Source organism: Phycomyces blakesleeanus (assembly GCF_001638985.1).
Source record: "Phycomyces blakesleeanus NRRL 1555(-) unplaced genomic scaffold PHYBLscaffold_37, whole genome shotgun sequence".
Lineage (NCBI taxonomy): Eukaryota > Fungi > Mucoromycota > Mucoromycetes > Mucorales > Phycomycetaceae > Phycomyces > Phycomyces blakesleeanus.
This window is the reverse complement of record NW_017265167.1, coordinates 261,911-279,607: the sequence shown is the minus strand read 5'-3', so window position 1 is coordinate 279,607 and position 17,697 is coordinate 261,911. Positions and strand designations below refer to the sequence as shown.

The following is a 17,697-nucleotide window of genomic DNA, read 5'->3' as shown; positions in this document are numbered from 1 at the left end:
AAGGCTTTTATTTATATAAAATATAAAATATAATATATAATTTATATATTTTTCTTACTCTTATTCATGTTCCCCACACTACTCAATCCCCGCCAATGATGAGTCACGTGGATCATAGTACAGATTTTGATCTTTTTCCCGATGCATGTGAGTATTTCTAGTCAACCCAAAAACCTAATCTTTTTTTATTTATTTTTCTTGTCTTGCTTGCTTGCATTTCTTTCTTCTACCAACTTGCTCACAAAACAGCACCCACTCCCCACTCTCCTCCCAACTTCCCCTACTCTTTTTTTTTCTTTCTTGCTTTCTTTCTTTTCATTTTCATTCTTATTTTCTTATTCTTCTCAGCGTATACCTCTTTATCTTATATTACCAAAACCAAGCATACTCTTTAGACCTAAAGAGTCGAATCAGAAGAAACCAAGCCAAACCAATTTACAAGAAACAAAGAAAAAAAAGAGAGAGAAAGAGAGAAATGTCGTCACTTTTGCGCAGAAACATCCCTCGCAATATTGCTGCTCTCCGCAACGCCTCACGCCCCTTGATGGCCACTATCCCAACCAGCACCACACACCGGCCATCAACCGTAGCTGGCCGTATACCATCATCGGCTTACTCGTCCCGTATGTCATCAATTGTGCGCTCCATCTGGATCCCTGCCGGCCGTGACAGTCTTCCCGAAGACGATCCACGCCGCGCAGAGCCCTTTGAGGACGAGACCGACGTCGCGATCGTTGGCGGTGGACCATCTGGTATGGCCGCTGCCATCCGCATCAAGCAGCTGGCCAACGAGGCCGGAAAGGACGTCAGGGTCATGTTGTTCGAAAAGGCTGGCGAGGTTGGTGCACACATCCTCAGTGGTGCGGTTCTTGAGCCAACCGCTCTTAACGAGCTTATCCCAGACTGGAAGGAAAAGGGCGCGCCTCTCAACACACCTGTCACAAAGGACAGCATGCGCTTCCTCACCTCGACCCTCTCGATCCCTCTACCCCACCCTCCCCAGATGAACAACAAGGGCAATTACATCGTCTCGCTAAACAACTTTGTCAAGTGGCTCGGTGAACAGGCTGAAGAGGTTGGCGTTGAAGTCTATCCTGGATTTGCTGCCAGTGAGGTTCTGTATGCGGAGGATGGAAGTGTTTCTGGTGTAGCCCTCAATGATGTTGGTCTGGACAAGAATTTTGAGCCAAAGGTGAGAATAATTACAAACAGACAAAACATTAGACGCATATCTACATATTTGTGAGCGAGTGTGGTTTGTGTGCATTATATATATATATATATATATATATTTAAGGATAGAAAAATAGCCCTTTATTATTGTTTTGGTAAACTAAGCACCGTCGAGTGACGGTGAATTCTGACATCCAACTCCATTCTTCTTAATTATTTTTTTAATTGCTGCTGCTACTGCTGCTACTGCTGGTATTAATAATAATATATTGTATTATATGTGTATATGTATATGTATATAGGATACATACGAACGCGGTATGTGTGTCAAGGCCAAGGTTACTTTGTTTGCCGAAGGCTGTCACGGTTCTCTTACAAAGACGCTTTTCAAGAAATTTGATCTGCGCAAGGACTGTCAGCCCCAAAAGTACGGTATTGGAATCAAGGAAGTGTGGGAAGTTGAACCCGAAAAGCATCGCCCTGGATCCGTCACCCACACTATCGGCTGGCCCGTTGATTACAAGACATACGGTGGCAGTTTCATCTACCACCTTGAACCCGAAAAGCATCTGGTTGCTATCGGCTTAGTCGTTGGTCTTGATTACAGCAATCCATATCTCAGTCCTTACAAGGAGTTCCAGGTACGAAACATTTTTTATATATATTATTACTATATTATATAATATAATATAATATAATTAATCAAACGGAGATTAACATGCAAAGAAGGAAAAAAAAAGATGTGGATTTATAGACTTTAGTATAATTGACTTTTTATGTGTTATATGTATATATAGCGTTTCAAACATCATCCTTCGATCAAGGGTTTGTTGGAAGGCGGAAAATGCATTTCCTATGGTGCTCGTGCTATTAACGAGGGAGGCTACCAGTCAATTCCTAAGCTGGCCTTCCCTGGTGGTGCTCTGATCGGTTGCACTGCCGGTTTCCTCAATCTTCCCAAGATCAAGGGAACTCACACCGCCATGAAGTCCGGCATGTTGGCTGCCGAGGCTGCCTACGAAACCCTGTTTGCATCTGAGGAAGATGTTCCTGAGGGACCTGTGGTGCTGAGCAACTACGAGGAAAAGATCAAGAACTCCTGGGTCTATGAAGAACTCTACGCAGTCAGAAACCTCCAGCCCTCATTCCACACTCCTCTTGGTCTCTATGGTGGCGTTGCATACTCTGGTCTTGACACCATGTTCCTCAAGGGTCGCGTCCCATGGACTTTTAAGCACAAGAAGGCCGACTGGGAGTGCATGATTCCAGCAGCGTAAGGATATGAACTATTATTATTATTATTATTTAGATCCAAACACTGACAATTATTTGTTTTTGTTTTGTTTATATATACAGTAAGGCAGAACCCATTGATTATCCCAAGCCTGATGGTGTCATCTCTTTCGATCTCTTGACCAGTGTCTCTCGCTCTGGTACTAACCACGCTGAGAACCAGCCTGTTCATTTGCGTCTCAGAAACAAAAACATTCCTGTAGAGAGAAATTTGGCTGTATTTGATGGCCCTGAGAACAGATTCTGTCCCGGTAAGAAGAAGAAATATTAGTAGCAATGGCGATAGTATTATTTTTTTGGTTAAATGGGTGGGTGGATTTTATTGTGGGGAAAAAAGGGAATAATTGTGGATAAAGTGAATGGGTGTGTAAGTGGGGTGGGGTGATGGTACTACCTCATTGCTGTTACAGTTGTTGTTGCAATTGTGTTACTTGATCTCTCCAACTAACAAATCTCTACGTATTGAATTAAACCTTTTTTGTTGTTATATTAGCTGGTGTTTATGAATATGTTGATGATGAGACCAAGGCTGGTGAAAAGAGACTCCAGATTAACTCTCAGAACTGCATCCACTGCAAGACTTGTGATATTAAGGATCCCTCACAAAACATTGACTGGACTGTACCAGAAGGTGGAGGAGGACCTCAGGTAAGAAACAAACTTTTATTAAAAAAAAGATATTATACACTGTCTAGTAGTAGTGGTAGCAATGATATGATGAGAGATAGATAGAGAAATATAATCAAGTTAATTAATGAAACATGAACTAACGAAAATGATCATAATTTGTTTGTGTAGTATGTCTGGACCTAAATTCTCTAAATCCTAGATTTCCTTCTCTCTTTTATATATATATAAAAGACATAGTAAAAGGAATATACAAGACAAATTAATGCTAAAAAAAATGAAAGATAAAATAAAAAGCATAGTTTTAAACATGTATACAAACACAGTATACCAACAGTATAGTAACAATTAAAAAAAAATACAAGATCAAAAAGCTATACTTCTTTAATAAAGAAAGAAATATATAAAATTTTGCTTTTGAAAAGAAGGGAGCAGTTAGGGTCAAAATTTCCTTTTCTCTCTCGCTTGTGTGTATGTGTGTAATGTAGTGTAGTGTAGTGTAGTATAGACTGGTACGGAAGAATACAATTATTTTTTTCTTGCTATATTTCTATGTGTGTGTAATCATAAATGCCGCTTTCATCTAAACTTGGCTATTTATCCGTACATCATCAAATTAAGGTTGATTTAAGTTATGTGATTGGATACCGAATTTATATCAGTTAGTCATCATTGAACAACAATAAAAAAAAATGAATAACTATATGAAGCAGTTGATTCTTACCAAGCCAATATAACTACATAACAACATAACAACAAAATAACAAAATAACAAAATAACAAAATAACAAAATAACAAAATAACAGAACAATATAACCTGCCCTTTAGGTCCAAATATATCTGTTTCTAACAAGATCAATACAAGTTACATATAATAGGCACACCCTACACATGGCACTAGTATTATAGACTTATTACTTTATTGTTTTCCATGCTTGTCCTTTCTTTGTTTTAGACATGTGAGTAAAAGGAGTTCTTTTTTTTGGTTTTTTTTGATATTGGTATTACTGCTGCCAAGCTATCAAATATCAAGACCCTGTGCTTTCCTTTTTTTTAAAAAAATAATAATAATATGAAACAATTAATACATTAAGTGTCTTGCTAGATGTTTCAAAGAAGTACTTTTTTTTTCTTTCTTTGCCAACGAATTTTTTCTCTTTCTCTTTTTTTACAGCAACAAATCTCCTTTGTTGATACACAAACTAGTGTTCAATCTTTGCAAAAATAAATATCAAGTTGTTATTATGTCACCCTATTATTTTGTATCAGCCGTGTTTTATTGACTATTTCTATTATCACTATTGTTATTATTATTATTATTATTATTATAATAATAATTATTGATATTTTGGTTTGTCTGTCTGTCTACTTGGCTGCTTGTCTTTATTATCATTTTTTTGTGGGGTTTGCGAAGATCACTTGAAAGCTATTGTTCAAATTGTAAGTAGCCTGTGATAGTTGTGGGTTTGTACTTCCCCCCAAAAAAAATTCTTTTTTTTTAACAAAAAATATTGAAGATTTAATGATCCAATACAATAAAAAATATCGACAGCTTTGTAACCATAGTAAACAATATCAAAAGATCGATAGCATGTTTGGAAAACACATGCTTGTGCTCTATAGATAATTTAAAGAAGAAGAAGAAGAAGAAGAAGAAAAGATAAATATACACAATCCTATTACACGTTGCTCTTCTCTATCAAAAGAAACAAAGAAAAAAAAAACTGTCATCACAGGTAAACATGTCTACTTTTGCTTTATTTTCTTGTTTTAGTTTTTTTTATCATTTAATGCAAATCAACTGAAACCCCAATTGTCGAAAACCCAAAAAAATACAAATACCTCATTATTATGTACAGGTGTGTTTGTGCATAAATATATGTATATTTATATTTGTATTTATATTTGTGTGTTTGGGTAATCAAACCCTCGAGAATCTACATATTAGCTGGCATCACTATAAAATAAAGTGAGAATAAAGATTACCAAAGTAATAATAATAATAATAATAATAATAATATTTTCAAGATACTATTGTTCTTTTGTATATTTGCTTTGTGCCCGTGCTTGAGCGCGTGCACACACGTATGTGCCTGTGTTTGTTTTTGTGCTTGCTTGTACATTAGTACAAATGTAAGCCTGAGTGTGGAATGTGCTTAAGCTACTACAAAGTTAATCAGACAAGAATGTTATCATACGGCAAGTATTAATACAAAGGTATTTGCTAAAGGATGACAGTAATGATATGTACTATTTATTGTATTTTATTTTAATTTTAATTTTAATTATAATTTTTTTTTTTTTGAAGAACCATTTTTGGGCCAAGTACATTTCGCGCCATTTGAATACGCGTATATAAATATTTATACACACACAAATATATGTATATATATATATACTGGGAATTATTGCGTTTTATCAAAAACACAAAAAATATGATTTTTTTTTACTAAATCGCAACTATTTTTTTTCTGTTAAATCAGTTACTTGAAAAAAAAAATTACGAGAAATCCGTCTTTCTCTCGAATGTATTTTCTTTTTCTTTGACTGCAAAGCACATCCTTATTTTTCTCCTCCAATCAATCAATCAATCAATCAATAAATCTGATGAAGTCCTTTATTTAATAAATTTGTATGATACTATAATTGTATAAGGTAGCAAATTTATTGAATTAATTACAATAAATAAATAAATAAATGGATCAGATATCCACGTTCAAAGGGAGAAACATTTATTTAGAGTATATCATTCTATGTACCTCTCTATCGAACTATCTATCTATCTATCCATTTTACCGATAATAGTATCTAAGCTTAAATAAGTTAGTTGGCCATACAATAATAAAGAAACTAAAAAGAAATATACAAGTGACAAGGTTTTCGACAGGAGGGCGCATCTAACCCACTTTGAACAAATCAGGTCAAGAAATAATAGTAATAATCAAATGAAAAGGATAGTAACTATAGTTTGTATATATAAGTGAGTTAATAGAAAGAGATAGATAGATAGATAGAGAGAAAGACACATACATACATGCTACCTACCTATCTGTACACACGCACTAAAACAAAATAAAATAAAAATTAGGCGCTCCCCACCCCCCCTCCTCCTCTCCAACGGCTTCTCCCCCCTTTCCCCTTTTCCCCCAAGAAAAAACCTTCCTTTAATTCCTTCTTATCCTTTATTTTTGTGATCAAAAGTATTAATTATACTCCTTCCACGGATCTTCACATGGTAATCGATACACCAAAATCACAGACAAAAAGATTATTACTATTATATATATAAATATAATTCTATTATAATAAAAGCGATTAATATTTTGAAGATTTAAACTGATCAATGTAGGCAAACGTTTTCGAGATTATTTTGCTTTACAAATGAATAAAAATAGTCTTACTTTTTTGTGCGTGTGTCTTAAGAAGGAAGACAATAATAACAATCATAATATGTGTATAGATCAAACCGAGAAATCTAGTGGTTGATAAACCACACTGAATAGTAGGGGAAGTGAGGGGGACATGAATATTCAGGTTCTTTGTCTGTTGTATCTTCTCGTCACATAGATTTATTTTCTTTTTATTATTATTATTATTATTATAATTTTTATTATTATAATTATTATTATTATTTATTAGTGGTCTTCTTTGAGTGTGGACTATGATTCTAATCGAGTCCGATATAATACCTGTGCATGCACTGAATTTCTTTAAAGAAAGATAGAAAGAAATCGTTTGTCAGGAATCAATATGTACTAATATATATATTATATGTATGTACATCCTGAGGCTATATATTTCTTCTTGCTTTCTATCTATGATTTATGTATATTTGTATGTGTAGTTCTGTAGGTACGCGCAGAAAATAAAAGCAATTTATATATATTGGAAACTCTTATAATGCACATTGTCGCAGGAGTAATAAGAATATGAACTGTGCTTCTTATCAAGACACTTGTGAATGTGTGGGGTTCCTTGTTGGCAGCTGTCTATATCAAAATGTGACAATAAATAATTGGCTAGTACAGATAATGGTAACATTGGTGGCAACACTTATATATAATCTGCAAGGCGGTTCTATTATAAGCATATATTACTATTACTATTATTATTATGTGTAATTTTCAATAATATATATATATATTTATATAAAAGATAGATTTATTTAATTATTATTTTTGTAAAGCGCAAAAACATAAATTTGCGACTTATCTGAAAAACACGATTTGAAAAACATGATTTGAAAAACATGTAAAAACGTAAAAAAAAAACAGAAACAAAAACAAAAACAATTGCTATTTGTTTTTGGGGGGAGGGGAAGGAGGAAGGGGAGACAAAAAAAAATATAAATATTTTTTTTAGGATCGTGATACTCTGAAAGTGAAATTGGGTACGATGAGGAATCGTAGCCGTGGCCAATGAAAACAGTGGACGATTTCGCCATCTTCCAGTCTCTTGAGTGGCCAGGAAGAAGTGTAAATTGTAATGAAGGTGAAGCAAAGAAAAAAAAAACGTAAAGCTTTCTTTTCTTTCTACTTCTTCATTCTTCTTTCCTTTTACTTTCTGATTTTCTTACTTCCTTACTTTCTGATTTTCTTTACTTTTTTTACTTTGATTTATTTATATATGTATATGTATATTTATGTATAATGTATATTCCGTTATCTATTTACAACTACCGTCAATCGCCCTAGTCACACACTGGGGTTCCTTTGACGGAGTAGAATGTGCAGACACCACTACTGCGAGCCTTTCCAGTCTTCTCCTCAAATGTCTTACAGAGCTGGTATGGCGGTGTATACAGATGAAGTGAAACAGCACCCTGCTGCTGACTTGGATTCTTGATGCGATGCAAACCAATCGAATCTAATTATAAAGGGGGTGAGTCATAATAACAATAAAAAAAATAACAAAGCAGAAATATAGATAGATAGGCAGACATATAGATAGGTTAAAAGTAATTCAAGTAGGTAAGGTGGCTTTATCTTAATGCGTGTATATTTTTTTTTGGTATATTTTTTTCTGTAGCTGAACTTTACCATGAACATAGGTCACTTGGTTTGCGTGGTACATCGTGTCTCTTGATACATTCAAGGGTACACCACCGTCAATTGATGGCTTTGATTCGACTACAGCCGCGGTGATATCTGCACTTTCTCCTGATTCTTCAACGCGATTTGGCCAATCATAAAGAGTTTCTTGAAGTTCTCCGTCAAGAATCTTCATGATACAGTGTGAACCCGAATGGTTATGAATAGGGCTAGAACGACAACAACAGCAACAAATCAGAAGGTCTGACGAATAACGAATAACGAAATGCATAATTTTCTTTTGACAATCAACCATAAACGGCCTTAACGATATCGACAATGGAAGAAAAAAGAATCAATAAATATTGATCTATCTATCTTTACCTTTGTTGATTTTTACTCCATGCGAGAATCATCAAGTTGAACTAAACGAAACGAAACGAAACGAAACAGGAAATGTCAAACGTTAGACGACAAATCAACGAAATACACGTATCATTAAGGAATAATCTTATTCTTATTCTTATTCTGGTTTTTGGTTTTACCTTGCCATTGCCATCATCAATCAGGTTTCGAGTGTAAGCACGAGAATGATCAAACATGGCATATTTTGCCCAATCTTTTGAGTTTGAACTATATTGTTCCATAAGACGAATGATTTCACCCGCATCAATGTTCTTGGAGTCGAGTCCTTGGTCAGGTCCCAGTACTTTGTGGATGTCACTGATAAGACTTGTCAAACTAGGCTCATTCGGAGAAGAAGAAGAAGAAGAAGGAGAAAGAGGAGGAGAAGGCACTGCTTCCGATACCAACGCTGATACTGGTGCCGTCAACGACGACGATGATGAAGAAGATAAAGATGATGGATCAAACTGCTTGATCTGGTCGGAATGCATTTGAGAATCAACCATCTGGCTGCATGTGCTTGTAGAGTTGGAGAGTTCATTTGGAGGCATTGTGGAGAGTTGGATTGGTAAAGAAAAAGGAAGATTTGAAGTGGAAATGGAAGTAGAAGCAAGTGGAGATGATTTTAGATTGACAAGTAAGACTTTGAACATTCCTTTTTATATCTTTTTTTTAATATTTTTATTTTAAGGACAGTCTTATCAGCATGACAATTCATACAAATGCTTGACTCTTCTGAACGATTGTCAGTCCGGCCCAATCTTAGGGTTAGATTCAGAATCAATATCAACTGTTTCCGTTTTATTTATTTATTTATTTTACCCTAAGGATTGTGGATATATTACATACATTACATACACTTATGCAGATGTATATATACATATGTATGTATGTGTGAGAGTATTGACGTGTAAAGTATCCCGCAGAGATGAACAGGTAAGTAGTGGGTCTATAGACACAATACAGACAGTATATTTCTTTGTGAATTCTGGTATACAATTAAGGAACATTCTATAATAACTAAATATAAAAACAGAAAGGAGTTTTTTGGCTGGATAAAACTTATCGTGGGAAAATGTATATATATATATTTGTATTGAATTGAATTGAATTGAATTGAATTGAGTTGAGCTGGGGTTCCAAAAAAGAATGATAAAGAAAGAGAAACTTTAATGGTATTTTAGAATGTATTCAGAAAAAAAGTCTCCATATTAGACATAGTTTGTACTAGATTACTGGTAGCAATCTGTTGCCCAAAGACCTTTGTGATGAATTCCATGAGATCTCTTGTGAGGGAGTACAGCCTATTATTAATAGTAATAACGTTTAATTTTGTGGAGAGGAAAGAAATAAACATTTGTGTTGTATGTGTGTGTGGGAGAGATGTAATTCAATCCAATACAATACAATACAATACAAATCTGTATCGTCGCACTTACCAGTCAGATTGGATATTCTGAATCAATCCAGGCAACTTTGTAGCTACTCTAATTCCTTCAAATTCAAGTTCAATCCGAACCTTGTAAGGATCAAATAGGCTATCTTGCTGATTGACACACTGCTACTCGACAACACATTTAAGCAAATCTTATTCACTGCTACTACTACTGTAACAACATATCTACATCTATATCTATATCCATAGATAGCTTGACTTACATAGAGGAGTGCCAATTGATATGCTATATAAGTGTGGTCAGGAAGACAAAGGTTATCCTGTATATTTTTGGCCATTTGGTACATTTGATAAAGCAAACCCAGTTGTTCATAGTGTGAAGACCCGCTCTGGGCTTCCTCATCCTCAGCAAACAGATGATTGCTTGCTTTTGGGTACATATGGCTCATTCCAACTTGTTGCAGATAATCCTACAAACCATTTATTTTTAAATCACTCTACACAATCACATTTTCACAAACACTCGGATTCTTATCCTTATCCTTATCCTTTTATATTATTCCATACTATCAGTATGAGTATTTACTTTTTGTGTAGGCTTATCTAAAAGTTCCAATTGCTCCCAAATAGAATTGATCCGGGACTCTAAGCGGTCTATCTTCAAGTCCAAGCCATCTTTGGCTTCTCGGTAGATAGCATCGCCTAAGAGTTCTCGTTTTTCTAACAACAGTTCAATCTGACCAAGGTAGCTCAGAATTGAAAGATACAAAGGCTCGTCTTTTTGCCGGAAAACTAACGGCTCATGACCATACTGACGAACTACAAAAACAAAGCCAATGTCAATAGGAATACTGGATGCACACCTAAAATAGAGATTACCACTTGTTACTGTGTGTTGAATGGCCCTCAATGGCGATGTGTGTGTGATTCGGCTCATTGGATGAATAAGCGTCACATTCCTTTTCACCCATCACTTCTTAACAACAATATTATTATTATTATTATTTTCTATATGTGTTTCACAGCCTTTCTTTTTCTTTTGCCCTGTAATTTTGGATTACATTTTTTCTTTTCATTGGCCAAATACTCGATTGTCCCTAGGATACTTAAAACAGTAAATAAAATAAAATAATAATACGAAAAAGAGAACCCCATGAGTTTTATTAAGGCACACGACCAAGTGCATACTTTGGCAGGTGAGGTAATGTGAGGCGTATGTGTGTAGTGTGGAGAATAGAATTAGACATCTGTTGAATGTATTGTGCTTCAATACTAAAGACACTACCACACGGCCTTTTGTTCTTATAAAGAAATCCTTCTTGACATCATATAATTAACACAATGTTGGTTGTTACTCTTCCCACGCCTCTAATATTGAATTTGGCATCAAACATCTGGCTTGTATTCCATCATACCCAAGCTAAATTTTATACTCTGTGACAATAGTTATCGACTTAAGCTATATATATATATATATATTACTATTATACCATTGGTAGATATATCATCATAATAAAAACTTTTACACGCCTTTATTATAATGCATATTACTTGGTTATGTTCATAGTCTTGAGGATAATATTGGATCCAATTCTGACAAGCTTATACAGAGATCAAGCGAGCGTGCCTTGCTTTATATATTGTTTATACAAAAGAAAAAAGTAGACTGTGAATATGTGTATGAGTCTACTATAAAGTGCGTTATAGACTGTTAATTGAGATGTAAGGAAAATCAAAGCTGTGTAGAATATACAACTTCTGTATACTTGTTTTCGCGTAATCAAAGAAACAGAGAGACAAGTTTGTTTCTTGTGTCTTCTCAAATCCAAACATTAACGCAGTTTACATCATGCTTGTCACCTCCAGTATCATATAAAAAGCTAGTAAAAGCCTCATTTTCAAAATGCGACCCATGGTCTTTTTAACGAAATATTGGCAAGGGAATAGATTGTAATAAATATATATAAGAAGGAACAAAACTGTATTAAAATTGGTTACAACCTTATTAGTGTTATTGCCTAGGTCAGTAATAGATAAATATAATATTCATAATCAAAGAAGATAGCCGTTCCTACAATTACCAAGAAATACCATATATTTGGTATAATGGTGCCACATATGACAATACAAACAAAGGACACACTTGAGAAATATATCCTTGGCATAAGCTAAAAAACTGTATATAATCGATATTACAGCCTAGGTAACTAGACCAACTACATCAATAAATCCACCAAACCAAGTGAATACTACTATTCAACCAAGTTTATTAATCAAAAATACAAGTCACCCAATATCACAACTATTTAATACCGATAAGATAGAAATATTCCAAATGACTTACAAATAAGAAGAAGAAAAATTAGGCCCCCAAGCATTCCCCACCTAGAGAAAATACGAGTCAGCTAGAAAAATATACACAAAAGTCAATGGACGAAAATATGGCCATGAAGATTAGGGTATTTGGGACTTTTAGTAAGATGACATCTTTAACTTATATATATATATAAGAATGTCGATATTATGAGAGTGTTATACAGTCGTTCCAGCGCAAAAAGATGGTTTCTATCTTATCAAGAAAACAAAACGAACACCAAAAGAAAAATAAACCGCCTTTTGAAAATATAAAAACCGCCCTTTTGCGCTGGAACTATTGTATATTGTTTATCAAGTCCCTGTCGTATAGTCAAAGTTGGACATAGTAATAATAGCGGGAAAAGCAAAACTCTCTAACTCTTCCATTATTGAATCCACCATTGAAATGAAGAATTGTTTAATAAGAATGGATCATTTTGATCAAAATGAGCAAATTAGACGCAGAAAATCAGTCATAAATCCAAATCGGTTGAGCAAAAAGCTTTTAGTAATATAAGCAACATGGTGAGGCACATTACGATCCATCATTTAAAAGTTATTTTACATTGATTGCTCAAATATTGGTCAAAACATCTCATATTTTCACTCTATAAAAACCATTTACTAATAAACTTTGGCTATTTGCACCAAAAAGTCCATTTTTGATGCCACTTTTTCTTCAAGGCATCATCCAAAAAAAAAATTGATTTTTTTGTTTTTTCTTCATTAAGTAAAGTTGTGTATAACATAAATCTATTACGGCCAGTACTTGTCTGATCAGTAAAAAATAGATATTCATGGAGATATCAACATATTTAAAAACGAGGGTTTCGCTATTTCCACCACAACCTGAAGATGTTGCTTAAATGTCCGACATCAAAAGTGTGTGGCCCGAGAGTTATTGTCACTGTGTGCATTGCAGGTTTTCTAATTTAGCAAGGAACGGGTTAAAAAGCTCTGAAAGATTTTATTATATTGAATATCGAGTGTGTAATGATTAGTTATTGATATTAGATTCGGTCAAGAATATAACTTTATTTAATCAATTGATTATTAGTATTATTTAGTTATTGGTAGGATTAAATAAGAGAATTTAAAAATATGTCAGTAAGAAAAAGAACAGTGTATTATAAATCGAATGGTGGAAATCTAATGGGAGGGACTAAAGAGAAAACAAAGCTAGGAATACAAGCGTACAAAAGAAAAACAAATAAACAAATAATTAATCGAAAGAAAGAGAAAGAAAAAAGAATAAGAGAGAGAAGCACTAAAGGATGAATAGAAAAAGAAGTACATAATTATTATTATTTTTGAGATCTAATGTACATTATCGGACAGGACAGTCAGCAATAAACGACTGAGTCGCTCCACCAACACTATGTGACAAGGAAGGAAATTACTGCTGGAAGGCATCATGTTGATATATGAAAGGGCATAGAATTGATGTATCACCTTGCGAAGGGTAGTATAGGCAGATCTTGCTGTTTGGTTGCATATTAGATGCATCTAAGGGTTTTGCAAGTTAGTTTTAGTCTAAATACATACATACATTTTGTACAATCTGACTCTTCAAAATCTAATTTACCTCAACTGCAAGAGGAGAATTACTGTATTGCTCCATACAAGGCGTGGGTTCATTCGGTGGATCATATATCATGTACCCAGTAGACAAAGGCAGCATCCAGCAATCATCTAATTTCAGGTCTGCCACAACCTGTCCATAAGATGTCTTTTCTTTCAGATACGAATAGGCAACTCGATGGTTGAGCATTATGGATCGCACACCTCCATTTCCAATTCCATTATTTCCAAGGTCTTCTGTGGTGGTTGCCTGTTCATTTTTGGTGTCTGACTGTGTTTCAGGTGTGATGGTTGGGATAGTTAATGGTTGGAATGACAGGTTTTCATATTCTACAGGAGTGGGTGGACCCGAAGGAGATATCTGGAGAGATGTGTGCAGGTCAACACACACCATTACCATTCGCTCGTCCTGTGGTACGATCGTAGACCAAACTAATGCACACCAGCAATATAAGATATCATTATCTTCTATAGTGACACCCCAAGTGAACATTGTCTCATATTGTATTTACCTTTAAGTTCATCTTCGAACATGAGTCCAAGTTTAGCGATAGTGAACGTCCAGACGAATCCAGTCCTTTGAGCAATTTCCTTGGTCCGTGTCCAGATTTCTGTAAGCATAGCCTCCAAGGAAAGTCTGACAGATTGGTTGGTCGTTTTTAGGACAGAGTATTCTAGCAGTTCGCCTCGATGATCTGACCACACGATTATCAGCCATTGCTTGTCTACGCTAAAGGTATAAGCCAGGTGCAGCATCGCTCCTCGGTCCAATAGGATAGGAGTAGCACTTAATGGCTTTTTAAGTGAAAATCTAATGGTCTCCGGAATGGGTTTGGTAAGCACAAATATAGGCGTATAGATCGCTGTTTTTGGTGGTACATCACACAAAGTCTAAAGAAATAAGATTGACAAGACAATTTTATATATATATATTAATAAATAATAATGATAATAATAATAATAATAATAATAGAATCTCTTGACCCTATTTTCTTCTTCTTATTGTGAACTTACTCCTCGAGTGCTTCTACTGACAACTGTATCACATCGTGTATAGACTGAGAATGCAATCTCTTTGAGACCAAACTTTGTGTACCCTCCAAATGAAGATGAAAGTAAGATGTGTTGTACAGGCACAATCTGCATAACCAGCTGAGCTTTTCCTTTGGACAGACCCATGCCAAATGCCATCTTCAGTGCATTAAAGCATCGACTGAGGTCTAGACTAAACGAGAGATTCTCGACAGGATTGACCAAGTATATAACCACATGTTGATCATTGTCAACTGACTTGTTGCCAAGTGCAGATCCTAATGTAAGACATGCATTCATATAGCTTTTGTATTGTCGTGTCTTCCAAGAATTACCAGAAGAGTGTGCTAATAATTTTTAAAAGCAAAAAAAAATGTTGACGTGTAAGTCCATTATTACATTATCTCTATAGCTATTCACAGTTCCCATACACACACACTATATATATATATTTACCTAGTAGTTCAACAGGTACTACACCATTTCGTCCATTTGCTAGATTGTAAGGGCGGTGGTTTCCCAAGAGACAAGTCTCATAGATAACACTCAGGCCCTTACGGAAAAATTCATCAGCCTGACTTTCCAAACGCTCTCCCTTTGGACAAAGGACGACATATTGAACATTCTTTCGGCACACGTATGGTTCCAGCCGCATTTTCTCCCAAAATGTAATCAAATCACTCGATCCTTCAATACAATTATCATCCCTTCCGACAAGAATCATGGGTGGTCGAAGAGGTGCTAGGTTTGGCTCTGCCGGACGGCGTTTTTTGATTTGATATTTACCATACTTTGAATGAGCTTGGTTAGTTTCTATATATTTCAATTTTAGTACAAGTATTTATATATATATATATATATATTTCAAAATAATAATAATAGCGATGGTATAAATGATCTATTAACAGCAATACTATCAAAAAAATCATTTATGTATATATACCTGAAAGCTCAAAATAGTTTTGGAGGGACAAGGGGCCCTTGATTGATATCGAACTGTGGTGTGCTAAAGAAGATAACCCATGGTCTTCATCTATCCGCGGTGTAGATTCTACTTTAGTTTCAAACAGGCCACTCAACATTGACTTGAACTCTTGGAAAACGCTGATACTATCTCTTGGAACACAAGGAGTATGTGTGACATCTAAGCTCCAGATAATTATTAGCCAAGTTCTGATGGAATTTATTATTGCACAAGCAATAATTATCATCGCATGTATGACACAAGAAGACACGCCTTCAGTTCATGTCCACACAAACACACACACACACACACCCATAAATATATATACCTCCTTGTATTGTTTGCATAATATTCCTATGGCGCGTAATTATTACGCTTATTGTCTCGCCTTCAATTTTTTCTCCTCCTGAAGCACAGGTATCAGATGCTCCGCCAGAAAACGGGTATCCGCCTATTACGGCTTGTTGGCACAGGTAGTCAAGAGCGCGGTAATCTCGCTCTGAGATGTCTTGGGCATCGTCTGTTGTACACTTCCACCGACCAACTACAGAAGAAAACGGCGTGTCGTAATCCAATTGTTGTCCTTCCTTGCGTATCTTCTTGTAGTTTTCCTGGTTTACCATACGATAAACCATCGATTGTTGTGCCTTTTGTATCCACTCGATCCAGTCAGGATCAGTTCCATTCTGGTCGTTTCTATCGCTGCCTCTGTCACTGTCGGTGTCACTATCGCTGTCGCTGTTATGACCATCGCTCTCGTCATAATCACTGCCACTACTGCTGCCACTACTGCTGCTATTACTGCCGTTGCCGCTATTCCTCATCTTCATATCAATATCACCATGCTCACTTCTGGCGCTACTGGCTGCACTTGCACTTGGGCGCCTCAAACCCACGTCGTCTTCACTCTCGCTGTCTATACGCATGTTATTGAATTTTGCAGCTGTGATCGCAACATTTTGTCTAGGTGATGCATTTTCTTGAGGTGATAGGGTTGTATTAGGTATGACGGCTTGTTTCTTTGGTCTAGGAATATAATCAGGGCTGTAAAGTGCTCTTTTGGTGATGCGTAAATGTGGTGAGCTATACGTGAACTTTCCACCTTCGTAATATTTTGCATCGTTTACAGCTTCTCTGAAAAATACGGGTGCAAAGTCTGGTGGGATAGTAGACTGTAGGGGGCATGAGGAGCTAATGCTCTTCTTGTTGATTTCTTGAAGGTCGGTGGTTTGTTGTAATATGGGAATTTGAAGAGTGGTAGGAGTAGAAGTAGGAGTAGGAGTAGCAGTAACAGTATTGGCAGTAGTAGCAGCAGCGGTGGTAGTAGTTGATGTCAAAGAGGAAGGTGTGTTTATGGAAGGTTTCTGCTCAGATTTTGCGGTAAATTCAGTCGAGCATGGTGTGTTGGTGACCGTATCAACTGACGCAGGGGCGTCTTGTTTGATTGACATTGGCGTTTCATGTAAATCTGGTATGTCTATATTCATGAGGTCTGAGGTTTCTTCAATCTTGTTCGGTAATGAATTCTGTACAGGTGGTTTTGGAGCCGGCGAAGATTCAAAAAAGTCAAAATCTGCTTCTGTAACATCCATATTGAAACTATCTAAATCGAGTGTATCGTCTAATCCCCAAGATTGGCCGGTAGGGATGTCGTACATTTGATCGATATCGTCTAGACTAAGGTTATTATCATTTGGAGATGACATGTCATTTTTTGTAATAGTGCTTGAATCCATCGAGCCTGTAAATAATAAGTCTGGAGTATAATTGGAAATAACTGAAGTGCCATGAGGAGGGTTGCTTGTGTTGTTGATAGTGTTGTTAATAGCGTTATTATGAC

The 17,697-nt window shown here is 35.7% G+C and overlaps 3 protein-coding genes across 3 annotated transcripts; 1 reads left to right on the top strand and 2 right to left on the bottom strand.

Moving 5' to 3' along the window:
• The first annotated feature begins 242 nt into the window (after window positions 1–242).
• Window positions 243–3,506, top strand: PHYBLDRAFT_183919 (hypothetical protein). Its single transcript, XM_018438855.1, has 6 exons — window positions 243–1,192; window positions 1,476–1,814; window positions 1,971–2,446; window positions 2,530–2,717; window positions 2,960–3,114; window positions 3,265–3,506. Exons 1-6 carry the CDS (start codon window positions 476–478, stop codon window positions 3,277–3,279), a joined length of 1,890 nt encoding a protein of 629 aa, XP_018284360.1. The 5' UTR covers window positions 243–475; the 3' UTR covers window positions 3,280–3,506.
• Window positions 3,507–7,793: 4,287 nt separating this feature from the next.
• Window positions 7,794–8,855, bottom strand: PHYBLDRAFT_7545 (hypothetical protein; the record flags this gene model as incomplete). The annotated part of the gene is made up of 5 exons (XM_018443058.1): window positions 7,794–7,960; window positions 8,134–8,212; window positions 8,267–8,354; window positions 8,509–8,549; window positions 8,670–8,855. Coding segments are annotated over 5 exons (561 nt in total), but the record flags the coding sequence as incomplete, so codon positions are not given.
• An 854-nt stretch (window positions 8,856–9,709) lies between these two features.
• Window positions 9,710–10,862, bottom strand: PHYBLDRAFT_152642 (hypothetical protein; the record flags this gene model as incomplete). Its single annotated transcript, XM_018432969.1, has 4 exons — window positions 9,710–9,833; window positions 9,969–10,090; window positions 10,189–10,395; window positions 10,512–10,862. The coding sequence occupies 4 exons, from the start codon at window positions 10,860–10,862 to the stop codon at window positions 9,710–9,712; spliced, it is 804 nt and encodes a 267-aa protein (XP_018284358.1).
• Between the last annotated feature and the right edge of the window lie 6,835 nt (window positions 10,863–17,697).